This window comes from Spermophilus citellus, assembly GCF_964194105.1.
Source record: "Spermophilus citellus genome assembly, chromosome: 18".
NCBI lineage: Eukaryota > Metazoa > Chordata > Mammalia > Rodentia > Sciuridae > Spermophilus > Spermophilus citellus.
In genome coordinates this window covers 42,174,112-42,197,331 of record NC_138200.1, presented here as the reverse complement: position 1 = coordinate 42,197,331, position 23,220 = coordinate 42,174,112, and the positions used below count along the sequence as shown (strand labels likewise).

Here is a 23,220-nt window from a genome sequence, read left to right as displayed (position 1 = left end):
TAGATTATCAGAGTTGTTTGCCTATCTTAGTATCATGAATACATTCTCCTGTGTTTCTTCTGGAATCTTTATAATTTAATTTTCACATTTAGGTTTATGATGTATACTAAGCTAATTATTGTTGTGTGATGAGGTAAGGGTCAAGGTACCTTAAAGTAAATCTTGATATCTGATAGAGTAAGCTCTTCAACGTATTTGAATTTCCTTTGGTTTTCCACATAAGTTTTAGAATTAGTTTTTTAATGTATCAAACCAAACCAAAGCACAACAATAGAGGCCTGCTCAAGTTTTTATTTGCATTGAATTTACTCTAGTTCAAAATAGAATCAATCGAATTGACAGTTTTAATAATATTGAGTCCTTAAATACATGAACTTGATTTATCTTGCATTTATTTAAGTTTTTCTTTAATTTCTCATATCAATGTTTTATAGTTTAAAGACAGAAGTCTTTCAAATCTTCCATTTCATCTATTCCTGAGTGTTTAATATTCTAGTGCTATTATTCTTGGCATTTAACAATGTCCAGTTTCAGAATTTTTTGGTTAATAGAAAGAAACTGATTGTTTGTATGTTGAGAATTAAAATGTTTTCATAAAGTTAGTAAGACTATTTTGTAACCATGATCACAGGTAGTCACCAGAAATGGTTTATAAACTTTTCCAACAAACCAATGATAACTTGGTTTAATGAGTACATTTCTGCAAATCAACAAGTCTTTGTTAGCCTCTTGCTTTTGAAAATTGGCCAGTAAAGGACAAACTCCCTTGAACACACACACACCTTGGAGTGCCAACTGGTCAGCAATGGGCTAGACTGCTTGTACAGATCAACCCATCTATTATCTAAGAGTCCACAAACCCTGAACTCCACTGTCTAGTTCCTCTTGTGATTTTCTTTCTTGACTCCTGGGTAATTTGGAAGTGTGTTACTTAACTTTCAAGAGTTTGGAAATCTTCTAATTATCTTTCTGTTGTTGATTTCTAACACTGAGGTCAAAGAATATAATCGATATGATTTGAATATTTTGCAATTTGTTAAAACTTGCTTTAGAGCACATCATATGGTGTGGTAAATGTTTTGTGTATACCTGAAAAGAATACATAGACTAGAGTTCTTAATGCAGTGTTCTGTATACGTCAATCCTAGCAAATTGATTAATGCTGTTCAAATTTACACCATTACTGATTTGACCTTATTCAATTAATTGTAGAGAGAAGGTTGTGTTGAAACTTCTATCTATGATTATGTTTTCTGTTTTTCCTTTCAGTTCATTTTTTACTTCATGTATCTGGAAGTACTATTGTTATGTGCATACAAAGACCATTAAATAATCATATCCGTGGGTTTTGCATCCATGGATTCAGCCAAATGTGAATAGAAAATATATTTTATTTATTATCATTTTTATTGTTGCATTAAAATTATACATAAAAGTGGGGTTCACTATGCTATGTTTATATACATATATAACATAATTTGATCAATATCATTCCCTTTCTGAGTCTGGCTTATTTTACTTAACATGAGTCATCAATAAAATAATGGCCATCTTTATCTAGTAATATTTCTTGTCTTGAAATCTGCTGCTCTGAATGTACTGAAAATCTCCCTCTTAAATTGTAGTGCTCAGTCTATTTTTCATTAAATGTGTTTGCTAATATAGGTACACTTAATTCTACCTTTTTGATATTGAATTTAACTTTTTTTTCTTTTCTTTAGCATTGGGGATATAACCTGGGGGGGGGGGGGGGCTTTACCACTGAGCCGCATTCTCAGTCCTTTTTATTTTTTGTTTAGAGATAGGCTCTTGCTAAGTTGCTTAGGGCCTTGCTAAATTGTTGAGGCTGGCTTTGAACTTGTGATCCTCCTGCCTTGGCCTCCTGAGTCACTGGGATTACAGTAACTTTGCTTCTGTCAATTTTATATTTTTATTACCTGTTCTTTCTGTGGTTGTCCCCTTTTCCTATTTTCTTTTAAATTAATCAAATATTTCCTAAGGATTTTTGGGGAGTTCTCTGCTATTGAGTGTTCTGCTATTGGGTTTTTCAGCTACATAATTATAAGAAACTTAAAGAAAACATAATTCCTTTTGCCCTCTATTTTACTTCTGTGTCTTTAGGAGTCTCATGATACATTTGCATCATTTTGTCATTTTCTTTTAGCCTGAAGAACATTTGTAAAGTTGGCAGTTATGTGTCCACTTTCATTCCCAATTTAAGTAATTTGAATCTTCTTTTTGTCTTGATGAATCTAGAAAATGTTTTGTCAATTTTTCAAAGAACCAAGTTTTGGTTTCATTTGATTTTCTTTATTGATTTCAATCCTCGATTTTTTAAAAACTCTGTTCTAATCTTTATTATTTCTTTCCTTTTGTTTCCTTTGGATTTAGTGGCTCTGCTGATTTTGGCTCCTTAAAGTAGAAGATTAGGTTATTGATTTGAGATATTCTTTTGAATGTGGACATTTAATGTGTAAATGTCCCTTTGAGGCAGCTTCCATTGTACTCCGTAACTTGTGATATATTGTGTTTTTGTTTCCATTCCTCTCAAAAACATTTTCTAATTGCCATGTGATTTCTTTCTAGATCAGCTATTTAAGAGTGTTTTGCTTACATTTCACACGCTTATGAACTTTATTAATTTATTTTGTTATTGATTTCTAGTTTCACTCTGTTCTAAGAGAAGTTATTTCCATTGACTTAAACTTTCAAAGTTTATTGCGGCTTGTTGGTTTACACTATTTTTTAAATCTGTTTTTTTTTCCTTGACAGTTTTGTATCTGGACTTTCTATCCACTATTGCAAGTGAGGTATTGAAATTCCCAATTATTATTAAAATATTTATTTCTCTCTTCAATTCTGCAAATTTCTGCTTCATGGATTTTGAGACCTGTTAGGTGTATACATGTTTATAATTTTTGTATCTTCTGGTGATTGATTGTTCTTCTCTGCCTCTTATAAAAATTTTGTCTTAAAGTCTATTTTGTCTTACATTTAAGTAGCTACTGCAATCTTCTTTGATGACTGATTGTGTAGAATACCTTTTCTGATCATTTTATTTTTTAATCTATTTGAGTCTTTGGTTGTAAAGTGAGCATCTTTTGGGTGGCACATTATTGGGAAATATGTTTGTATCCATTCTTCCAGTGTCTGTTTTTAATTTGAGAGTTTAATCCTTTCACTTTTAATGGAAAAATTGATTGATGAACCCAGCCTAATTCCATTTTAAGATTGGGAGCCATCTCGTCACAAAGTCATGAAAAGTTAATTTCTGTTTTACTATAAATTACTGCGATTTCTAAACTTGCTTGGAATGCCTGCCCATGCCTTGAACTCACCTGTGCCTGGCTTTCCCTGACCAGATAACAACAGTCTCTGAAACCCTAATGGCGCTTCATGGATTCTGATGTTGGGATCTAAATTTACTCCCTAAGTGCAGAACCATTTAGACCATTAACCTACTACCTGCCTTTGTATTATGCTTGTCAAAATCCTGTTATCTGTAAGTTCTCAAGACACCCCCCTTTTGCAACTTTTTGTGCTATAAAACTGTGCTCCTAGGGAGTTGGAGTATTGTCTTCTAACCCACAGATTTTGGGAGAGACAGTCCTGGCTAGTTGGAATTACAAGCTTGCTTTAATTTGATTTAAAATTGGAATCAGTGGTCTTTTCTTTGCATCGTGGATTAACACTGATAATGGATGATTTAATTCTGTCTATTTTCTATTTGTCTTTATGTTTTTGTTCCTCTGTTACTGACTTATTTTGCATAAAGATAGATGTTTTTGAGAGTACCATTTGTTCCCATTTTATTTTTTCTTTTACTCTATTTTTTCCCTTCATTGTCTTGGTGTCTTCCCTAGGGATTACAATCAACATCTTAATTTATAGCAGTCTAGTTTTGTACCAACTCAGTTGCACTAGTATGCTCAACCTTTTCTTCTATATAACTCCATCTCCCCCTTTGTTTATGTTGTCACAAATTAGATCTCCATACATTCTGTGTTCACCAAATCAATTATAGGTATTACTTTATGTAGTTGTCTTTTAAATCATATAGGAAAGAAAGGCAGTAATATTGACTTTAAAATTTACCAGTGTGGTTAACTTCCCAGTCATTATTTCTTCATGTAGATTTGAGTTATAGTCTAGGGTCCTTTTGTTTCAGCCTAAATAACTTTCTTCATCGTTTATTGTGGGATGGCCTACTGGTGACTGTCTTTGTTGTTGTTTGTATGGGAGTATTTTCTCATTTGTGAAGTATAGTTTTGCTGTATATGAACCATTTAAATTTTCTTTTAGGACTTCATGTATGTCATTGTCATAGCCTCCGTGATTTTTAATAGGAAATTAGCTAATGGTCTAACCGAGGTGCCTTGAATCACTTTACTGTTTGCATCCAGGTTTCCCTCTTCATATTTCAATGGTTTTGTGATAATATATGTCAGTGTGAACCTTTCAGTTTATGATTCTTGGTGTTTGTGTAGAGATTCATATATTTTATTAAATTCGGGAAGTTTTCATGCATGATTTTTTTCAACTATTTTTTTTTAATGTGATTTTCTCTTTATCCTCCACTTTTACGATTCTTTTTACAGGTATGTTGGGATGCTTGATGGTGTTCCAGAACATCAAGCTTTGTTAATTTTTCTTTTGTTTTGTTTTCTCGATTTGGGTAAACTCAGTTGACCTGTCTGTCCTCAAGTTTGCTTGTCCTTCTGCCATTCAGTTTCATTGGACCTCTCCAGTGAAATTTTCATTTCAGCTATTATACTTTGCAACTTCTGAATTTCTATTTGTTTATTTTTTAAAGTTTCTATGTCCCTGGTATTCTATTTGGTGAGACATTGTTCTGATGATTTCCTTCAATCCTTTATTCTTAGTTTTCTTTAGCTCTTAGGGTATATTTAAAATAGCTATTTAGTCTTTGTCTTATAAGTGCAATGTTCAGACTTCCTCAGAAAAAGAGTTTACTAATTTTCCCCCCTACCCTACCACCTTGGTATAGGCCATACTTTCCCGGTATGCCTCTTTGTATGCCTCGAGATTTTTCATTGAAAACTGGAGATTTTGAATTTTATAGTTGTGGGAGCTCTAGAAATCACATTCACACCCTTTTTAGGGTTTGTCATTTATGATTGTTTTTGCGTGTTTAATAACTTTTATAAAGTAATTTTGTAAAGTTTGTCTTAAAATGTGTGTTCTTTGTCACATGTTGCCACTAGAGTCTTTATTGGTTAACTTAATGGTCAGCCAGTGATTGACAGATGTTTCTCTCAGTGTTTGGAATGACAACAACACAAATCTTTCCATCTTTGTGGATTTTCTTTCTGTGTGTTCCCACATGCAGCTGGGCAATTTATAACTCTGCTTTAGCCTTCACTTGGTGTGTGTGGTGCAGAGCGTGGAGGTCAGCCAGATAGGAGAGTTTGGGGCTTTAAAGGTATTTTCTGAGTGTTAGCCCATCCTTGACCATGCACACAACTTTCTAGCTTCCCAGGAATATGTGGGAGCTTCCAAAGCTCATCCTCCAAAGTGTCTCATTCCCTGGGCTATATCCTCCCAAGCTTTTTCCCAAGTCTATTTTCCCCCCAGTTGGTATCCCTTGCCCCAGGTGGCAAGCATTTTGAAATTTTTTGACAAAAGACCCCAGGTTAATTACCTCTCCACCCTGGAAGAATTCTGAGTTGGGTCAAATAAAAACAAGTTTTTTGAAATAGTCCTTTGGAAATTTTCTATGATGTACTAAGGAGTAATAAGTTTTCTTTGTATTAATTTTACTTAGGATTTCTTGAGATTCCTAGATATGTCAGTTGATGTCTTTCCTCAGTTTTTCAGTGAATATGTTTTCAAATAGGAAGGCGCTTCATTCTCTTTTCCTCTCTTCTAGACTCTAATTGTATACATGTTAGAACATTATATATCAGACCTTATATTACTGAAGCGTTTATTTTCTTTGCTATTATTGTTTTCAATTTTGCTAATCCTTCCGTTAGCTCAGTAGTCTGCTATTAGGCCCATTTAATGAACTATACATTGTATGTTTTATTTTTTTAGTTTTAGAATTTTCATTTAGTTTCTTATAGGGTTTTAATTTCTTTACTGAAATTTTCTATCTTTTCACTCAGTTTATCTGATTTTCCCCCTAAATTCTTTAATGTGCTTTAGTAGTTATTTTAAAATTCCTGTTAAAACCTAAATTTTTGTCACGTGTGAGAACTGACTCTATTGACCTTATTTATCCTTTGATTATAGGCCACCTTTTCTTGTTTCTTCATGCTTTTCATATTTTTTTTCCTATTTTTTTTTTTTTTTTGCCAGGTATTGTAATCAGGGCTGATACAATCCATTTAATTAGAAGCTGAGCTGAGTCTTGGTTGGAACTTTGAGTAGTTACAGCTGACTTCTAGTTTAGAATGTCTTGAAGATGGAATCAAGTCCCTCCCTCTAGGAGACTTTGATATGCAGCACTGAGTACACAAGAGTTCTCTCTGTTTTCCAGAATTTCCTTAAGCTTCTCAGTATCACTTTTTACTCAGCAAAATTCCTGTGTGGGAGAATTGGCTGTTAGGGAGCAGAATGCTTATATTAGGCAATTTTCCAGACTTTTCTGACCTGAGATAAACCTTATTAGGCTTTAGAAGCTCAAATAGTTTGTCCTTGTCCCTGAAGAACTTCACTGCCAGAGGTCATCTCACTCTTCTACCTATTTGTGACCCTACCTTGGCAATTTCTCCTAAAGATGTAATTGTATTTATCCATATTCATCAATACTCATTTAGGAACAGCTTGTTCCATCTGTGAAATTTAGTTCAATTAAGCTTCTCTGTGTCCACAGTTCTTTGATGGTTTTTAAAATATATAATTTAAGAAATTTATCCAGTGTTTTCTTCTTGCTACTGCAGGATCTGTAACAAGCTTTTTATGTCTTATCTGGAAAGAAAACTCGGAGAAGACTTGAAGTTTTCATTTAGTTTCTTATAAATCAGACATATTTTTTTAAAAAAGATTTTTCAATCTTAGAAAAGCTAAAATAATAACCACTTAAGTTTTGATATCAAGATAGAGCATTCTTTTTTGTAATGTGGTAAACCACATTGATTATTTTCAAATATGAAACCAACCTTGCATACAAGTGTAACTGAGGGAAAATATAAATAAACTCTAGCTTTACTTGTTTTTTCTTCCTTTTTTTTTTTTTTTTTTGGTACTGATTTAAAGATAGGTAGTTAGTGTAGTTAGGTAAATCCGGTCTAAAATCCAGTCTAATAAAGAAAATGGAGTGCTGTCTGAGCCCAGGGAACCAGAACTACATCTGGGGAATTGAAATGTTAATGTCCCCAAGCCTTCCACCTGTTTCCCACCTTTTGGCCTTCCTATCTGCAGCCCCCATCACCTGCAAGATAGAGGGAAATAAAGGAAAGGAATGTGGGAGGACAAAAGAAGACCTTAGATATAAAAGGGAGAAGGCCTCCCCTTTCCACAGATTCTGCCTTTTCGGTCCCCTTCTTCCTGGGTGGAGAGGGGTGTGAGTTTTTTCTGCTATCCTTTAATCAAGCCTTCCACTTTCCGCTCTACACTTGTTTCTTTGGTGCTAGACTTCAGTCAGTAACAGTTCCAGGAATTGAACTCAGGGGTGCTTAACCACTGATCCAGGTCTCCAGACCTTTTTTATATTTTATTTAGAGATAGGGTCTCACTGACTTGCTAAGTGCCTCACTAATCTGCTGAGGCTGGCTTTGAACTCCTGATTCTCCTGCCTCAGCCTCCTGAGTTGTGGGCATTACAGGCATGCACCACTGTGCCAGGGTCTTCACTTGCTTTTAGTTGTCTTTAAAAGTCACTCATTCTGAAGATCATGCTTCTGAACAACATATTATTAGTCTCCTACTAGCTTGGTTGTAGATGGCTCTTGTAGCTCCTGATGGTTTAAAACTTTTGATTTTTTCTAGCTATCCTCATTCTCCAGTGAATGATAGCTTTTTGTCTTAACGATCAACTTCAAGGTTAGATATTCCTGTAAAAAAAAAAAAAAAAATATATATATATATATATATATATATATATATATATATATATGTCATAAAACTTAACTAATCAGTAACTTTTCTCTAGTTTTCCAGAGTAATGGACATCTGATTGTCCTCAGATAACATCAAAGTTTTGGTCAAAGACTTGCTCATCTTGTTCTTTAATTGAGAGTGGAATAATGTTTAACTGTCAGAGAATCGATGTTTTTATCTAAAAGTAGTCACAGGAACTTGCCTAGAAGATAAAAAGGTTAAATATTATTGCAAAGATGTTCTAGCAGAAAAGAGAAACAAAAACATGCACTGAGTAACAGAGATGGTTATCACGCCTGAATGCATGACTTAGCACACAACCTTCCAACTCATTGCCACTTGGTTCTCCTTTTCCTCCCTATAAAAGCCCTTCCATGTCTCTGACTCCCTAAGATGGTCTTTGTTTGGGGGATGGTAGCTTTCAACTCCATCTTTTCAGAACTGCCTTGAATAAACTGATTTCCTTCCCTTCAACTATTACTTCAACCATTGCCTCACACATGCTAGGCAAGTGCTCTACCACTGAGCCACAATTCCAGCTCCTATCTTTTTTTTTAAACTGAATATTTCCTACAATCAATTAAGTTCAGGTTCTTTCATTTTTTTTTTTTTTTTTTTTAGACTGTCTTGCCATACTATCTAAAGATGGCTGTCTCTCCTTTGGCCCTTTTGTCTTCCCACACAAATTATCTCTTCTCAGCCTGATGGAATGTATAGAGGAGGTCCATCCTACATAGGTGTTTGTGGAACTCCCACAGACTCGGTTGTGCTACTGCCAGAGGCACTTAGATGAAATTCCTTTTAGTGAATGTGACTCTGATCCACTCCTGGGTGGAAGGCCATATGATTTGATTCTGAAATTTGTTCAAGAGTCTTGAAGGAGGTTCAATTTTAAGACTAGTCTACTGTGATACTGTTAAATATATTTAGTCTTTATTCCCCATTTCTTGACATGCAGCTCCTAAAACTCTTGGAATTCCCAGAAATATGAGTGCCTTTTTTTAATGTTAATGAGAGATTAACATAGCTGGTGTTTCCTGGGTAGCACAATGATGCATTTGGTTGCCAGGGAAACCCATCGTGTAACAAGAGGATTCAAACTTTCAGTCCTCCAACCCCTGGGGAGGGGAGCTGTGCTGAATGTTGATAATCACTGATCAATTATTTAATCAAACTGGAATAGCAATTATGCTGACAATAAATAAAGTCCTAAAATATATGTCTGGTGTCTACTTTGAAATCTATAACACTAATGAATACCTGCATAGAAATGGTGGGGTCAGCATTTAACATCAACAACAAGCAATAAACAACCATGAACTAGATCAGACATTAAACAGCATCTGTCTACTATATCATCCACTCATATATCATCCACTCATCATAGTAATGAAAATCTGGTAGGAATTACTTAAACTTTCCAACTCTGTCAGTAGTGGAATTACATTTTCTTATGTAAAGAGAAAATGGGGAGGAAAGACAGTAGTAGAAAATTTGAAATATTTAAAAAGTAAGCAGAGAAGAATCAGGAAATAGGTAGAAGAAAAATGATTATAAAGAAGAAGTAGTGAATAAAAACCAAAAGTAATAAAAATGATGAAAGAGAGGAGGAAGGAACAGAAAAATTTGGATATTTGGGGAGAGTGAAGAAGGGATAATAAGAAGGTATGAAGAAACAAGCAAAGAAATGTAAGGTCAAACAACTCAAACCCACAGATAATTTTAACTCACCAAAGTCATACCAAGGCTAAGTAATAAATGGGTATAAAGGGGAGGGGAGGGGGCTGGGGATTAGCAAGGATGGTGGAATATGATAGACATCATTATCCAAAGTACATGTATGAAGACATGAATTGGTCTGAATATACTTTATATCCAACCAGAGATATGAAAAATTGTGCTCTATGTGCATAATATGCATTCTGCTGTCATATATTAAAAAATCAACAAAAAATGAAAGAAAATCATACACACACAGAATTTAAAAAGTAAAAATTAAAATGAAGTAAAATTTTTAAAAAAGTAATAAAAAGATCGGGGGTAGGGATAGGGAAAAATAGTTAAAAATTCTTAATGAGAAATAAAGGACTTTTTCCATTGAGGTTTTAAAAACTGTTGGCAAGGATGGATTTTCATTGCTGATGCAGTTGTGCCCCTATTTGTATTGAATTTGGGGAGCCTCTGTAATCCTTGGGTAAAGGACCAGGAGTGTGAAGTCCAGCACCATTGGGTTTCTTACTAAGCTGCCCTCTGGGTGCTCAGGAGCCAAAATTGGGTGCAGGAGCTCTCAGCTTCCAGTCTCCCAGTGCAGGGTGGGATTACTGCTGGTGCTGACAGGTGGTCTACTTCTGCAGTGGGCCTGGGCAGAGTTCTAAAATGGAAGTTCCAGCAGCTGGGATTTAATCTTGGCTGACCTTTGGGACTCTGCAAGTGGGTATTGAGATTGGATCCACATCCCTTGTTCTGAGGGAGATGTTGATCTCTGCTAGATGTCTAGGTCTCAGGGGCTTCCTATAAATTCCACTATTGGGGAGTGGAGTCTCAACCTCCACAGGCTTCACATTCACCACTCTGGGTGTGAATCGGCTAGGATCAGACCTGGGCTTGCCAACACTCCTGTCTAGCTGGTTATTGGCAATATCTCTTGTGGGACGCCGGCAGTAGCGTGCTGTCTCCTTAGTGTTCCAAGCTCAGATCACCTTATTCACAATTCTTTCTGCACCTGTTTTAGTCACACTGCTCCAGACATACTCTGGAATACATGATAGGTGACTTCTGGGTCAGGACTGCAACTTCCTTATGTGCTTTCAATCTTCTGCCTCTGTCTGGCAACTGCTTTTATAAATGGTTCCTGCCCTGAAGACGGCTTGTTATCACAGAACCATTTGCCTGTGGGCTGACCAATTTTGGTTGCTTTTTATTCAACAACTTTCTCCACGGTCTCTAGGTCCATTAATATCAGCCTCCTTTTCTACTCTATAGGTTTCCCCAAGCCATATTTTTTTCTGCTGTGCTTTCCTCTCTCTATGCCAGTGCTCCTCCCCCCCAGCACCTGGAGCTGCTGCCACCACCAGCACCTGGTGCTCTTCAACATATCATTTCTTATATTATGTCAGAAGTTTCCTACTTTCCGTGTCTCTATGGTTTCTTTTACTGTCCAATGTTGAATTTCAGTGAATTACACAACTTGCAGAGAAGCAATCTTCCTGTTTTTTAAATCTTGAGCTAAGGTAGTGCTGGGAAATTCATCCTTCCTCTAATCCTCCATCTTCTCTCACAAGGTTGTCTTTAAAAGCTGCCAGGGAGCTTACTGATTTTCGTGGCATACCTGTGTTGACAGCAGATTGACCTGGATCTACTATTTTCTTCAATGTTTCCAAGGAGGTTAATAAAAGCCAGCTGTCACCACAATCCTCAGAATTACCTGCTCTCTTAAGTGCTTCTCCTCCATCTGGAACTCATCCCAGTCCACCAGGGAGAGTCCTAGTGATAGGGTGCTATCTGATCCCACTTCAAAATTCCACAAAGGTCTGACTTCTGAGTCTCCTTCTAGTACCAATGGACTTAATTTTATTCCCTGAAAGCAGAACCTGGAGCAGAACTTTGAGGAGAAAGGTAATTTACTCAGGAGGTGATCTTAAGAAGAAGCAAGAAGTAGGAGGAGGAAGACCAAATAAGGGAGGATTACAGAGATTGCGGCTATAAGCAATGAGAACCCGATTTCTCTAGATCTCCTGCCCACTGGGCAGCGTGGTGAAGGCTTCTTGAGCTGTCCCAGCTCTCATGCCTTTTTGTGGAGGGTTAGCTCTGGGGACTTGAACTGTCCTGTGATTCCAGTATCACTTGAACAAAGACAGAAGGAACTTTTGTCATGGGAGAAGGCCCTGGGGGCAGAAAAGAGAAAGTCAAATGGCTCCCACATGCTTCAGGTGGTATTCTATCAGAGCAAAGTGAGGCTGGGCCTGCACAGAACTGTCTAAGGCAACTATGACTTACGCCAGAAGTGGACTGAGGTTTTGCAACAGGGATGAAAGATTTCACCCTTATCATTGTCATAGTCATCATCATCATGAGTGGCTAAACCAGCTGTAAAACAAGGCTAGGGTATTGCTAAGAATAGAGACATCAAGGGCTGGGGCTGGGGCTCAGTGGTAGAGCACGTGCCTTGCACCTGTGAGGCACTGGGTTTGATCCTCAGCACCACATAAAAATAAACAAACAAAATAAAGGTATTGTGTCCATCTACAACAACAACAACAACAATATATATATATAGACATCAAAACAGTGCATAATAGGTGAGGAGAGAATGATTCCAACATTTGGGAATAAGCAGGTCCACATGGAAGAAATGATATTCTGTGGGATCTTGAAAGATAAGTAGATTTCATCAGATGAATAATCAAAGCCAAATGTTATCAGAGAGGAAAATTAACAAACCCTGGATGCAGTGGTGGGTGCAGTATTGGGATAGTGATGGTGCCGGGGTGGGAGAGAGCGAGGGGTGCAACATAGGGTTTCAATGATGGGGGTACAGAGAGGTGATGGTTTGGAATGGTAGGATGGAGCCAGAGGAGAAAAGATGGAAGGGAAGGTGCTGGGGAAGGAGACTGACCAAATTGTATTATGGGACTGTGGGAAGGTGGTAACGCATCCCACTGTTACTTTTAATTATGACGCACCAATAATTTTTACAAAAAGAAAATCAAGTTACAGTGTTTGAGTTCAACATAAATGTGAGATGGCTTTGAAGAAACAGATGACAAGAAGGAAGCTCTAAGATTCACAGCTCTGGGTCCACATGGGGTGAGGGGCAGTTCCAGGTGACCAGTTTCCTTCTGTTGTCCTGTCCACCTCCAGCCTGGTTTTTCCGTGAGGCAGCTGCCATTCCCTGAGCCTTCAAGGTTCCTTTAGCCTCCCCTTAGGAGAATCCAGAAGTCGGCTTTGATCTCCTGTGCTTATCAGCAGGGGTATATTTGTGTAGGTTTCAAAACCAAACCTTAGAGTAAGATAGCTCTTTTTTTTTATTATTATTATTATTTTTATTGGTTGTTCACAACATTACAAAGCTCTTGACATATCATATTTCATACATTAGATTGAAGTGGGTTATGAACCCCCAATTTTACCCCAAATGCAGATTGCAGAATCACGTCGGTTACACATCCACAATTTTACATAATGCCCTATTAGTAATTGTTGTATTCTGCTACCTTTCCTATCCCCTACTATCCCCCCTCCCCTCCCCTCCCATCTTCTCTCTCTACCCCATCTACTGTAATTCATTTCTCTCCTTGTTTATTTTCCCATTCCCCTCACAACCTCTTATATGTAATTTTGTATAGCAATGAGGGTCTCCCTTCATTTCCATGCAATTTCCCTTTTCTCTCCCTTTCCCTCCCATCTCATGTCTCTGTTTAATGTTAATCTTTTCTTCCTGCTCTTTCTCCCTGCTCTGTTCATAGTTGCTCTCATTATATCAAAGAAGACATTTGGTATTTGTTTTTTAGGGATTGACTAGCTTCACTAAGCATAATCTGCTCTAGTGCCATCCATTTCCCTGCAAATTCTATGATTTTGTCATTTTTTATTGCTGCATAGTACTCCATTGTGTATAGATGCCACATTTTTTTTATCCATTCATCTATTGAAGGGCATCTGGGTTGGTTCCACAGTCTAGCTATTGTGAATTGTGCTGCTATGAACATCGATGTGGCAGTATCCCTGTAGCATGCTCTTTTAAGGTCTTCAGGGAATAGTCCGAGAAGGGCAATAGCAGGGTCAAATGGTGGTTCCATTCCCATCTTTCCCAGTAATCTCCAAACTGCTTTCCAAATTGGCCGCACCAATTTGCAGTCCCACCAGCAATGTACAAGTGTACCCTTTTATCCACATCCTCGCCAGCACTTGTTGTTGTTTGACTTCATAGTGGCTGCCAATCTTACTGGAGTGAGATGGTATCTTAGGGTGGTTTTGATTTGCATTTCTCTGGCTGCTAGAGATGGAGAGCATTTTTTCATGTACTTGTTGATTGATTGTATATCCTCCTCTGAGAAGTGTCTGTTCAGGTCCTTGGCCCATTTGTTGATTGGGTTATTTGTTATCTTATTGTCTAATTTTTTGAGTTCTTTGTATACTCTGGATATTAGGGCTCTATCTGAAGTGTGAGGAGTAAAAATTTGTTCCCAGGATGTAGGCTCCCTATTTACCTCTCTTATTGTTTATCTTGCTGAGAAAAAACTTTTTAGTTTAAGTAAGTCCCATTTGTTGATTCTTGTTATTAACTCTTGTGCTATGGGTGTCCTATTAAGGAATTTGGAGCCCGACCCCACAATATGTAGATCGGAGCCAACTTTTTCTTCTATCAGACGCAGAGTCTCTGATTTGATATCAAGCTCCTTGATCCATTTTGAGTTAACTTTTGTGCATGGCGAGAGAAAGGGATTCAGTTTCATTTTGTTGCATATGGATTTCCAGTTTTCCCAACACCATTTGTTGAAGATGCTATCCTTCCTCCATTGCATGCTTTTAGCCCCTTTATCAAATATAAGATAGTTGTAACTTTGTGGATTAGTCTCTGTGTCCTCTATTCTATACCATTGGTCCACCCACCTGTTTTGGTACCAGTACCATGCTGTTTTTGTCACTATTGCTCTGAACTAACATTATCAAAATGGCGATATTACCAAAAGTTCTCTATAGGTTTAATGCAATGCCAATCAAAATCCCAACGGCATTTCTTGTAGAAATAGATAAAGCAATCATGAAATTCATATGGAAAAATAAAAGACCCAGAATAGCAAAAGCAATTCTAAGCAGGAAGTGTGAATCAGGGCGGTATAGCGATACCAGATTTCAAACTACATTACAGAGTAAGATAGCTCTTATCTCGGTTTTCTCTGCCAGGGCTTCAAAAGGGGAAAGAAACAGAGGGAGGAAGGAGAGGAGAGAAAGGGGAAGTACTGGGGGCTGAATTAGAGTGAATTATATTCCATGCTTTTATAATTACGTCAAAATGAATCCTAATGTTGTGCATAACTAATAAGAAACAATAGAAAAAGAGCAATCCTGGAGAACAGGAAGAGTTGATCAAAGGTCTATGTATCTCAGTGACTCTCCAGTCTACTGATCTGTGCTACTGATGGGGACATGAAGATCCCAGGAGGAGATGTTAGTTTCCTGAAAGATGAGGTGATTTTTCACAGCCAGGGTCAGAAGAAGCCAGTCCATCCTCCCTGATTTCCCTATTGCCCTTCATTTCCTACTCTCTCTCCTCAAATTGCAAATCCTGCAACTTAAGGGCAGAAAAACTGGGCTCAAGCCTTAGGTATGATTCTTCTTAGCCTTGTGATATTTAATTGCATTAAATTAGGCAACAGATACAAAGCATTAAGTTTGGTGTCTGATATCTATAAGGCATTCCACAAATGACAGCTAGTGTCTTTGTTTCTTGATACATCCATGTTTCCCAGAATATAAACCCTATATATTAAGGGACATGTGAGATAATCAGAGGTGATAACTAACCAGAATAGCAATAGAAGATATATAATTAGGAAGCCATTTCCTCCACAGTCCTCTTTCCATTCCAATTTTGTAGAAGAGATAAACTCTGATTGGTGATAGTATCTCTTTTATATATGTCTAATGCTGGTTAATTTGACAAAAAGAAAACACCTCACCCCTCTGATTAATGGTGAATAATTACATCTAATTCAATCCAGTAAACTCAGTCCTATTCAGTAATTTAAACTGCCTACTAAGGAAGCACAATCTCTTTCAAATAAACCCACAGCCTCTCAGATTTGCTTCCTCCTCCACCAACTTTTCTTTCCAAGATGGCGTCTGGCTACCCAAGTTGGGGGTAGTTTATGTGTCCACATGAGTAGAAGAACAGAGGGCACCTGTATCACTTCTTGCAGAGGTTCTTCTATTGTAGTGGTCTCCATAGCAAGTTTTCCTCTAGCCTGGTGTTCCTGAAAACATGACGAATTCTAGAAAGATGGGATCCTGGTCTGTCCTCTTGTCTTGATCAAAGCCCACTGGCCCTCTGTACCCTGATTAGCTTTCAGCACAATGATCCACCCCGGTAATGCTGTGGTTCCACTCTCTTCTGAAGCCTAGGAAGCGTATCCCCTCCTGGAGCCTGTATTCCGTATTCCCTCCTCCTCATCCAGCTCCCACCAGGTCTGCAATCACTTCCAAGTTCCTTTCAAGGCCATGTGTGATGTCTGAAAAATAGGGGACCCAAGGGAGGTGGGAACATCTTATCAGATCTGTCTTTCTCCAACTACTTCTACCTTGTTGTGTCTGCCCCAGGTCATCTCAGAGATGACCCCAAGAGATGACCCCAAGGTCAGCACCTTGGTGCTGCCTCCTCCTGGGGAACCAAGGCTTCCTTGTGCTCTATATAAATAATTCCATTGCTCTATACCTGAGGTGAGGTAGGCCATCATGGTGGAAGAATGTGGTGGAGGAAATTAGCTCAGGACAGAACACCAGGAAGCAGAGAGATGGCTCTGCTCACCAAGGGTAAAATACAAGTTTTGAAGGTGCACCCCCAGTGACCCATTTCTTCTATCTACACCCTACCTGACTATAGTTACCACCCAGTTAATCCCAATCAGTGGATTGACATACCGATTATGTTAAAAGCTTTCATAATCCAATCCCTTTACCTCTAAACTTTCTTGTACTGTCTCACACATGAGCTTTTGGGGACATCTCATATGAAAACCAAATCAGTTCCCTTCTCCTTTCTAAGATCCATAGTATAGAAGAGGCAGATTTTCAACCTTGTCTGTTTTGGGGATCCTCTCTCTATATACATGCCCTATCAATTCACCATAATGGTTGCCGGGGAATGGGGAATGACTTTGTGGTATAGAAATGTTGAACATATTTCTCTTCTCTTCAAAACACTTTCCTCATTGCATTAGGTACATAAAGTCTTCCTTGATAATAGTTGCTTAAAATGTCAATTTTTTAAAAACACCAAGTAAATGGATAGTCAAGTTGGTAGGGAAAATGACATAAATTGTGAAGATAGGTCAATGACAAAGCTTTGGGAACCACCAGGATGCATGGGCAAAGCTGAGATGGACATTCAGATGAAACATTCTTAAATGGAACATTCCTAGGTGGAAGGAATCATATTCTTCTTTATAGCTTTTTAAAAGCCAGGATGTAGGTGGGTTTTAGTAGGCTAAATTAAGACTCCAGTCTAGCAAACACTATTAACCACCTCTGATCAGGAAATGAGCTGAGTGCTTTGATGTCTAAAAAGCTATGAAGGAGGTTGGATTCGATCATTCCATTGTATACATGTGTTAAAATATCACTGAATCCCATTAATTGCAATTAATACATGTTAAAAAATAAAATATTTTTAAAAAACTCTATTTGTCTTTGATCCTCTCAATGGTGAACATGTCTGTAAATATGCAGTGAAATATTTTTATGCTCAGTGCTGAATCTAAGTAAGGAAGCCCTCCCAGTAAACTGGAAACATTTCAGAAATTACCACACATCATCCAGTCACCCCAAAAGATCCACAGTTACCTCAAAGGTGGATGGTTTGAACATCCAGTTAATATAAACAATCCCTTTCTTTAGATCTAGCGCATACATCCTTCATAGGGTCTGTCATCCACTGTTGGATTTTCAAGGTTAATTAAAACTATAAATAATATTTTTTGCCAAATTCAGAATCAAACTCTCCTGTAAGATAAGATTCCTCTGAAGTCGTCTTTCCATAATTTGTGGAACTTTCAGCAGTGTATGAAGAACAGAGATGGAATGGGGAAAGGAGGATTATTTACCAGAGGACAAAGGTTTATGAAGTATCTGCCTTAGGAAAGTGCATTTGTAGCCTCTTGTTTCGGGCCTTAAGGAAGGTCTTCCCCGCTAGACGCACAGACTTCTATATCCAGTAGGCACATAACGCCTTCTGTGGCTCCCCATATAAGATCTCATGAGATGATTCTTTTGAGAGATATTCCCTTTATTTTATTGATACTTTCCAATCTTATTATTGCCTTCGTTAAATTCTAGGACCCTGTCCCCAAATCTCCAGGGGGTAGGGCATATGAGTGCATTTTCAACAAGTGTTCCTGATAATTAGGATCTGCCAGTCCAGCCCCCAAGCATTTGAAAGCCCTGTTGTGAGCCCTTTGCTAAGTGAGACAAGGAGCCTGTTGGGTTGCTGGGGGTAGAGTGGTAATGCTTCTGGGTCCTTCCCTGGATTCTCTATCACCCATCAAATCCTTCTGAGAGCATGAACTTATATTGGAAAGAACATGGCGATGAGTACCCAGAATGCTGAGTACAGATCCTGGCAGAACCAATTCTCTGGGCCTGTTCACTTCTCTGGGCCTAATCCCTGTATTCAAACTGGGAAACCTGGGTTTGATTTGAATTGTAGAGGGCTGACCCAAGACACAATGCAAGCCACTTGAAATGCTACATTGAGCTCACATTGTGATTTTTTTTTTTTGTTTTGAAATTGAAGCTACATTTAAAAACCAAGAGATGTTACTGACTTCCAGTTTGACCCACCTACACTGTCACAGGACAAATGTTTACTGAAGCTGGGAAGTCACTGCCCCTCTAGACAAAGTATATATTATCAAGTTTTTCACAGTCTCCACCATTCCCAATTGTTCTTCCCTAGGAAGCTTCATTCATTCACTGTTTTTCTGCCTTCCTGGCCCCTGGAAGTAGCCAAGTTTGAGGTCCCTGATTTACCAGATCCTAAAAGTCTAAAGCCTACCAAATGCTCTTCCCCAGTACAAGAGTTAATCATCAACTGCTTCTTATGTAAATCAGAACAGGAAAGTCTTGCTTGGTGAAAATCCTTTGGAGATCTTGTTCTGGTACTATTCTTTATGTATTCTGTGTCCTCTGTTTGTCTGCTCAACATCTGCTTACTATCAAGAAGCCCTTTCTTGTCCAATCTGAAGCTCTCCAAGGCCAGCAGCGGAGTTCATGCAGGCCAGCCAGATGATTGGTGATTGGGTATATCCAGGTCAAGCCCTAATTTGGGCCATTTGGATCCTTGCAACCATCGTCAGGGGTGAGATGTTCAGTGGGAGAGGAAGGATTGGAGAAGATGGGAGAGAGGGATGGTTTTCCATTGTAGAAATGAAATGATTTCTCAGGAGTCTCTGAGGGCCCATGTAAGTAAGCCCTCTGGGCCCCAAAGTCCTGGTGTTGCTGAAAGGCTGGAAGCCTCCATCCTAGGGGCAGGTAGAGTGTGAAATACCCTGGTCCTGCCTTGGGTTGTTCACACTCTGAAAGGAGACACATTATTCTGGGAACTGGGGAGGGATGTGGTACGGGACCTGTGCTTCTGGAGTCTTGACTGTGAAGATGGGACTTTCATGAATGTAATAACATCATAACAAGTAGTGTCAAGACACTCGGGTCCTGCTCACTAAGTCCTGGGCAGTTTCTTTCCCATGGCTCCACAATTCTTGCAGAAAATGAGACACTTGCACACCCAGAGTCCCGAGGTGCCATGTTCAAGCACCTAGAACTGGATGAGCTGATTTCAGGGGGCATCCATATGAGGTATTTCTTATTCATTAGCAAATATTTATTTTCAACACGTATCTACAGCATCCACCTAACTCATCGAAACCACAATCCTATAGGTGTTATCACCTAGGATTCCTCTAGGTTAAACTTTAAAAGGAGTTTTTAATTTTCAGAAAAATAAGCAGCCGTAGCTGTACAGGTGATACATAGACATGCCAGCCACAATGCCCTGGGTGCAGAGATGATGAAGGGGCAGGACCTTGGGCAGATGATTTGGCTGGGTCCTGGCATCTACAAAGCCCAGCTGGTGTCAGTCCTACAGAAAGGAAAAGCCTTGGTGCAGAAGGGGGACCCCTCCCAAATTTTGTGGCTTATTGATGGGCTTCCAGGGGAAACTGAGTCAGTGCTCTGGTGGGAAGGAAGAGAAGGATGCGGATTCTTGGAGAGGGCATCCAGCTACTCCTGTTGCAGGCCTCTGGGTGGAGAAGGAGCATTCCCAAGGGGACCCTGGCTTCTCTCTCTTCCCACCTAACCCCTCATTCTTTCCATCTGTTTCTCAGGGGCCATGGCTGAAATGCCAGAGAGGATCACCAGCCTGGGATGGGTCAAGGGGAAGCAAGTCTCTGTGCTGGGAAGCCAAGTGCTTGTGAACGTGTTCCTTGGGATCCCTTATGCTGCACCCCCTGTGGGACCCCTGCGATTTATGGACCCTCAACCTGCAAGTCCCTGGGATGGCCTGCGTAATGCCATCTCCTACCCTCCATTGTAAGACTAGGCTTAGTTCTATAGGTGGCCTGTGATTCTGGGATTTGGGGGCAGATCACTGACAGGGCAATGAAGGTCATGTAACCCAGGGGACAAGAAGGGAGAACACTGAGGATTAGGAAGATGAGGAGGAAAAGAGGGCCACAGACCTGAACCTTTGCTTCAGCAATCTCGGGGCTTCCAAACTGGGTGATCACCAGGACAGTGGAGGCATTGTTAAAAATGTATGTAATCCTGAGTCTCCCTTCCCAACTTCCTGAGTCAGAACATCCTGAACTGGACCCCAAAATATGTGCTATCTGAAAGCTCTCTAGGCATTCTGAGTACCAACCAGAATTTAGAAGTGCTACAGTGGGCTCCTTGAGTCTTTTGGTCAGAAGGAAACTGCCCACGTGTTTCCAAATGACCTCACCTCCTCTCTGGAGTCAGAGAAGAACTACACGAGAGGGATTTTAGCTCACATATTTAAAACTGTTCCCAATGCAATGCCTGGCCCATAGCGGAATCCATAAATACCTGTGGGATGATCACGATCACATAAATGGCACTGACATAAGAGACTGGAAGGTGAGGAGCTCCAAGTCGCTGCAGGGTTTGAACTTGCATGGATAATCAGTCACCAGGTTAATGGTGGAGGAGGTGAAACTTCTGGGTGGGGAGTCAGACTTTAAAATCCCTAAGAATCTTCTGATTCTTCAGATTTTGTGAAGTCCTAGGTTGGACCACATTAATTCCTGGTATTAAGGTCACAGGCCAAAGGAATACGTTGGAGCTGGATGCTTCCTAAGCCACAGAAAATGACCTCATGTGGCCAGGGACTGAGGACACTAAGACAAAAGTCATCTGTTCATTGGTTCATTGATTTACTATCCATTGAGAACCAACTCAGTAATTGGCTCTCCATTGCCCTGGGGATGTCAACAGAGAATTATAGATGTTCCTCAACTTATGGCGGGTTATGTTCTGGGAAGCCCACGTAAGTAAAAGGTACATTGAGTACATCTAACCTACAGGACGTCATAGCTCAGCCACACAGAACACTGAGGAGTATGGTTTGTTTCCACTGTGATTATATGGCTGACTGGGAGCTAAGGCTCACTGCCATGGCTGAACTGCATATATCTAACTCAGGAAATGATCAATCTGAAGTATTATTTTATTTATTTATTTATTTATTTATTTATTTATTGGTACCAGGGATTGAACTCAGGGGCTGAGCCACATCTCCAGCCCTATTTTGTGTTTTATTTAGAGACAGGGTCTCACTGAGTTGCTTAGCACCTCACCTTTGCTGAGGCTGGCTTTGAACTCCTGATCCTCCCGCCTCAGCCTCCCGAGCTGCTGGCCACTGTGCCCAGCTCTGAAGTACGATTTCTATTGAATGCATATCACTCTTGCACCATTGTAAAGCAGAAAAATCGTGAGTATGGGACTATTGTTAGTTTCCCTCAAGAAGGGTGGTCATGGAGAGATATAAATAACATTTTGTGGGGAGATGAAAGAAAAGGTGACAAAGCAACTACAGGGATTAGAGAAGGGTATGGAGGGAACATGGAAAACCCAGCTAAACTTTGAGGAAAGCTAGGAGGTAGCTTTGTTGAAAACTGTGAGGCCTGAATTTGTGATAAGCAACATACAAAAAGGCAAAGATACCTACCAGGGGTAGTCTGCAGTGATGGCTTCCCATCACCCAGACTATGGAGTATTCTATTAAGAAAACAGCTAATATTAATTGAGCACTTAGTATAGTAGAAATAGTCACACTTGCAATACCACTCAATCTGTACAGAGGTGACTAATACAGAGTCCTGGGTTTTAGCTGCTCACAGTTGAATTGGGAAAGATGATAATGTTCATGGACAACCCTAGGACAAGTTCTATGACAGAACACATAGAATGTGAATGTTTCCAAAGAAAAGTTATGGTCAAACTGGAGAAATCTCAGAAAGCTTCTCAGAGGAGGTGGTCCTTGGCCTGAATCTGAAAGGAAGGGAAGAATGTAAGCTGGCAGATATATCCAGGCAGAGGGAGCTTGAACAGAGCCTGGGTGCTGGGGTCTTCCTGCAAATCTACCTCAGCTGGTTCCTGGTAGGGGGGATATGGAAATATCCCTTTGCTCCTCTGGGGAATTAAAAGCAGCTGTGGAGCAAAGCCTTTGATAGCCAACCCACTGTCCTGCCTGCCACAATCTGGGGACTTGCTGAGCTAGTTTGAGTGTTTCTGTGTGTCCATATCACAGTGGTGGGTGTGTGCGGTCAATGGTACAATCACTTGGCGGAATGTGCTTTCCTATCTAGGGACCAGATCAAAGAGAATAATAGTTTGCTTTGAAAACTATGGGGGTTGAGGACCATTGGACCTTGTACCAATAGCTCCCAGGTACCTCCCTTGCTCAGAGAAGATGGCCAGGCCTCACTGCTGGTCCCTCCTAGGCAGGGTTTACTGATAGTACACCTGGGGGCTTTTCTCTCCCTTTCTCCAAGGTGCTTCCAGAACACAGAGTGGCTGTTATCACATCAACACTTTCTCAAGGTGCATTATCCCAAATTTGGAGTGTCGGAAGACTGCCTGTACCTTAACATCTACGCGCCAGCCCATGCTGATGGGGGCTCCAATCTCCCTGTAAGGCTCCCTGCTACACCTGGGGCTCCGGCTGGCAGGTCCTTGGTCTGGGATTCAGGCAGGTTGACGGGGCATCTGGAGTCAAACCTAGCCTCACACTGTCTTGAAAAGTCATTGTAATGATAGATCCACTTCGTCATCTTTTCTGATTGCCAGTGGCTTGGCCTTGGATTTCTATTTCTTTTTCCTCTCCATTGAGTATTGAATGATCCATAAACCTTCTGGAAAGACA

At 39.6% G+C, this 23,220-nt stretch overlaps 1 protein-coding gene across 1 annotated transcript in view; it reads left to right on the top strand.

The window, feature by feature from the left end:
* Window positions 1–20,166: 20,166 nt before the first annotated feature.
* The window catches only part of CES5A (carboxylesterase 5A), a gene marked incomplete at both ends in the record, with an annotated part of 29,793 nt that continues 26,739 nt past the window's right edge, over window positions 20,167–23,220 (top strand). Inside the window, 2 exons of the mRNA XM_081274725.1 lie at window positions 20,167–20,366; window positions 22,850–22,988. Coding sequence (XP_081130851.1) covers window positions 20,167–20,366; window positions 22,850–22,988 — 339 coding nt within the window. The remainder of the gene's footprint in view (window positions 20,367–22,849; window positions 22,989–23,220) is intronic.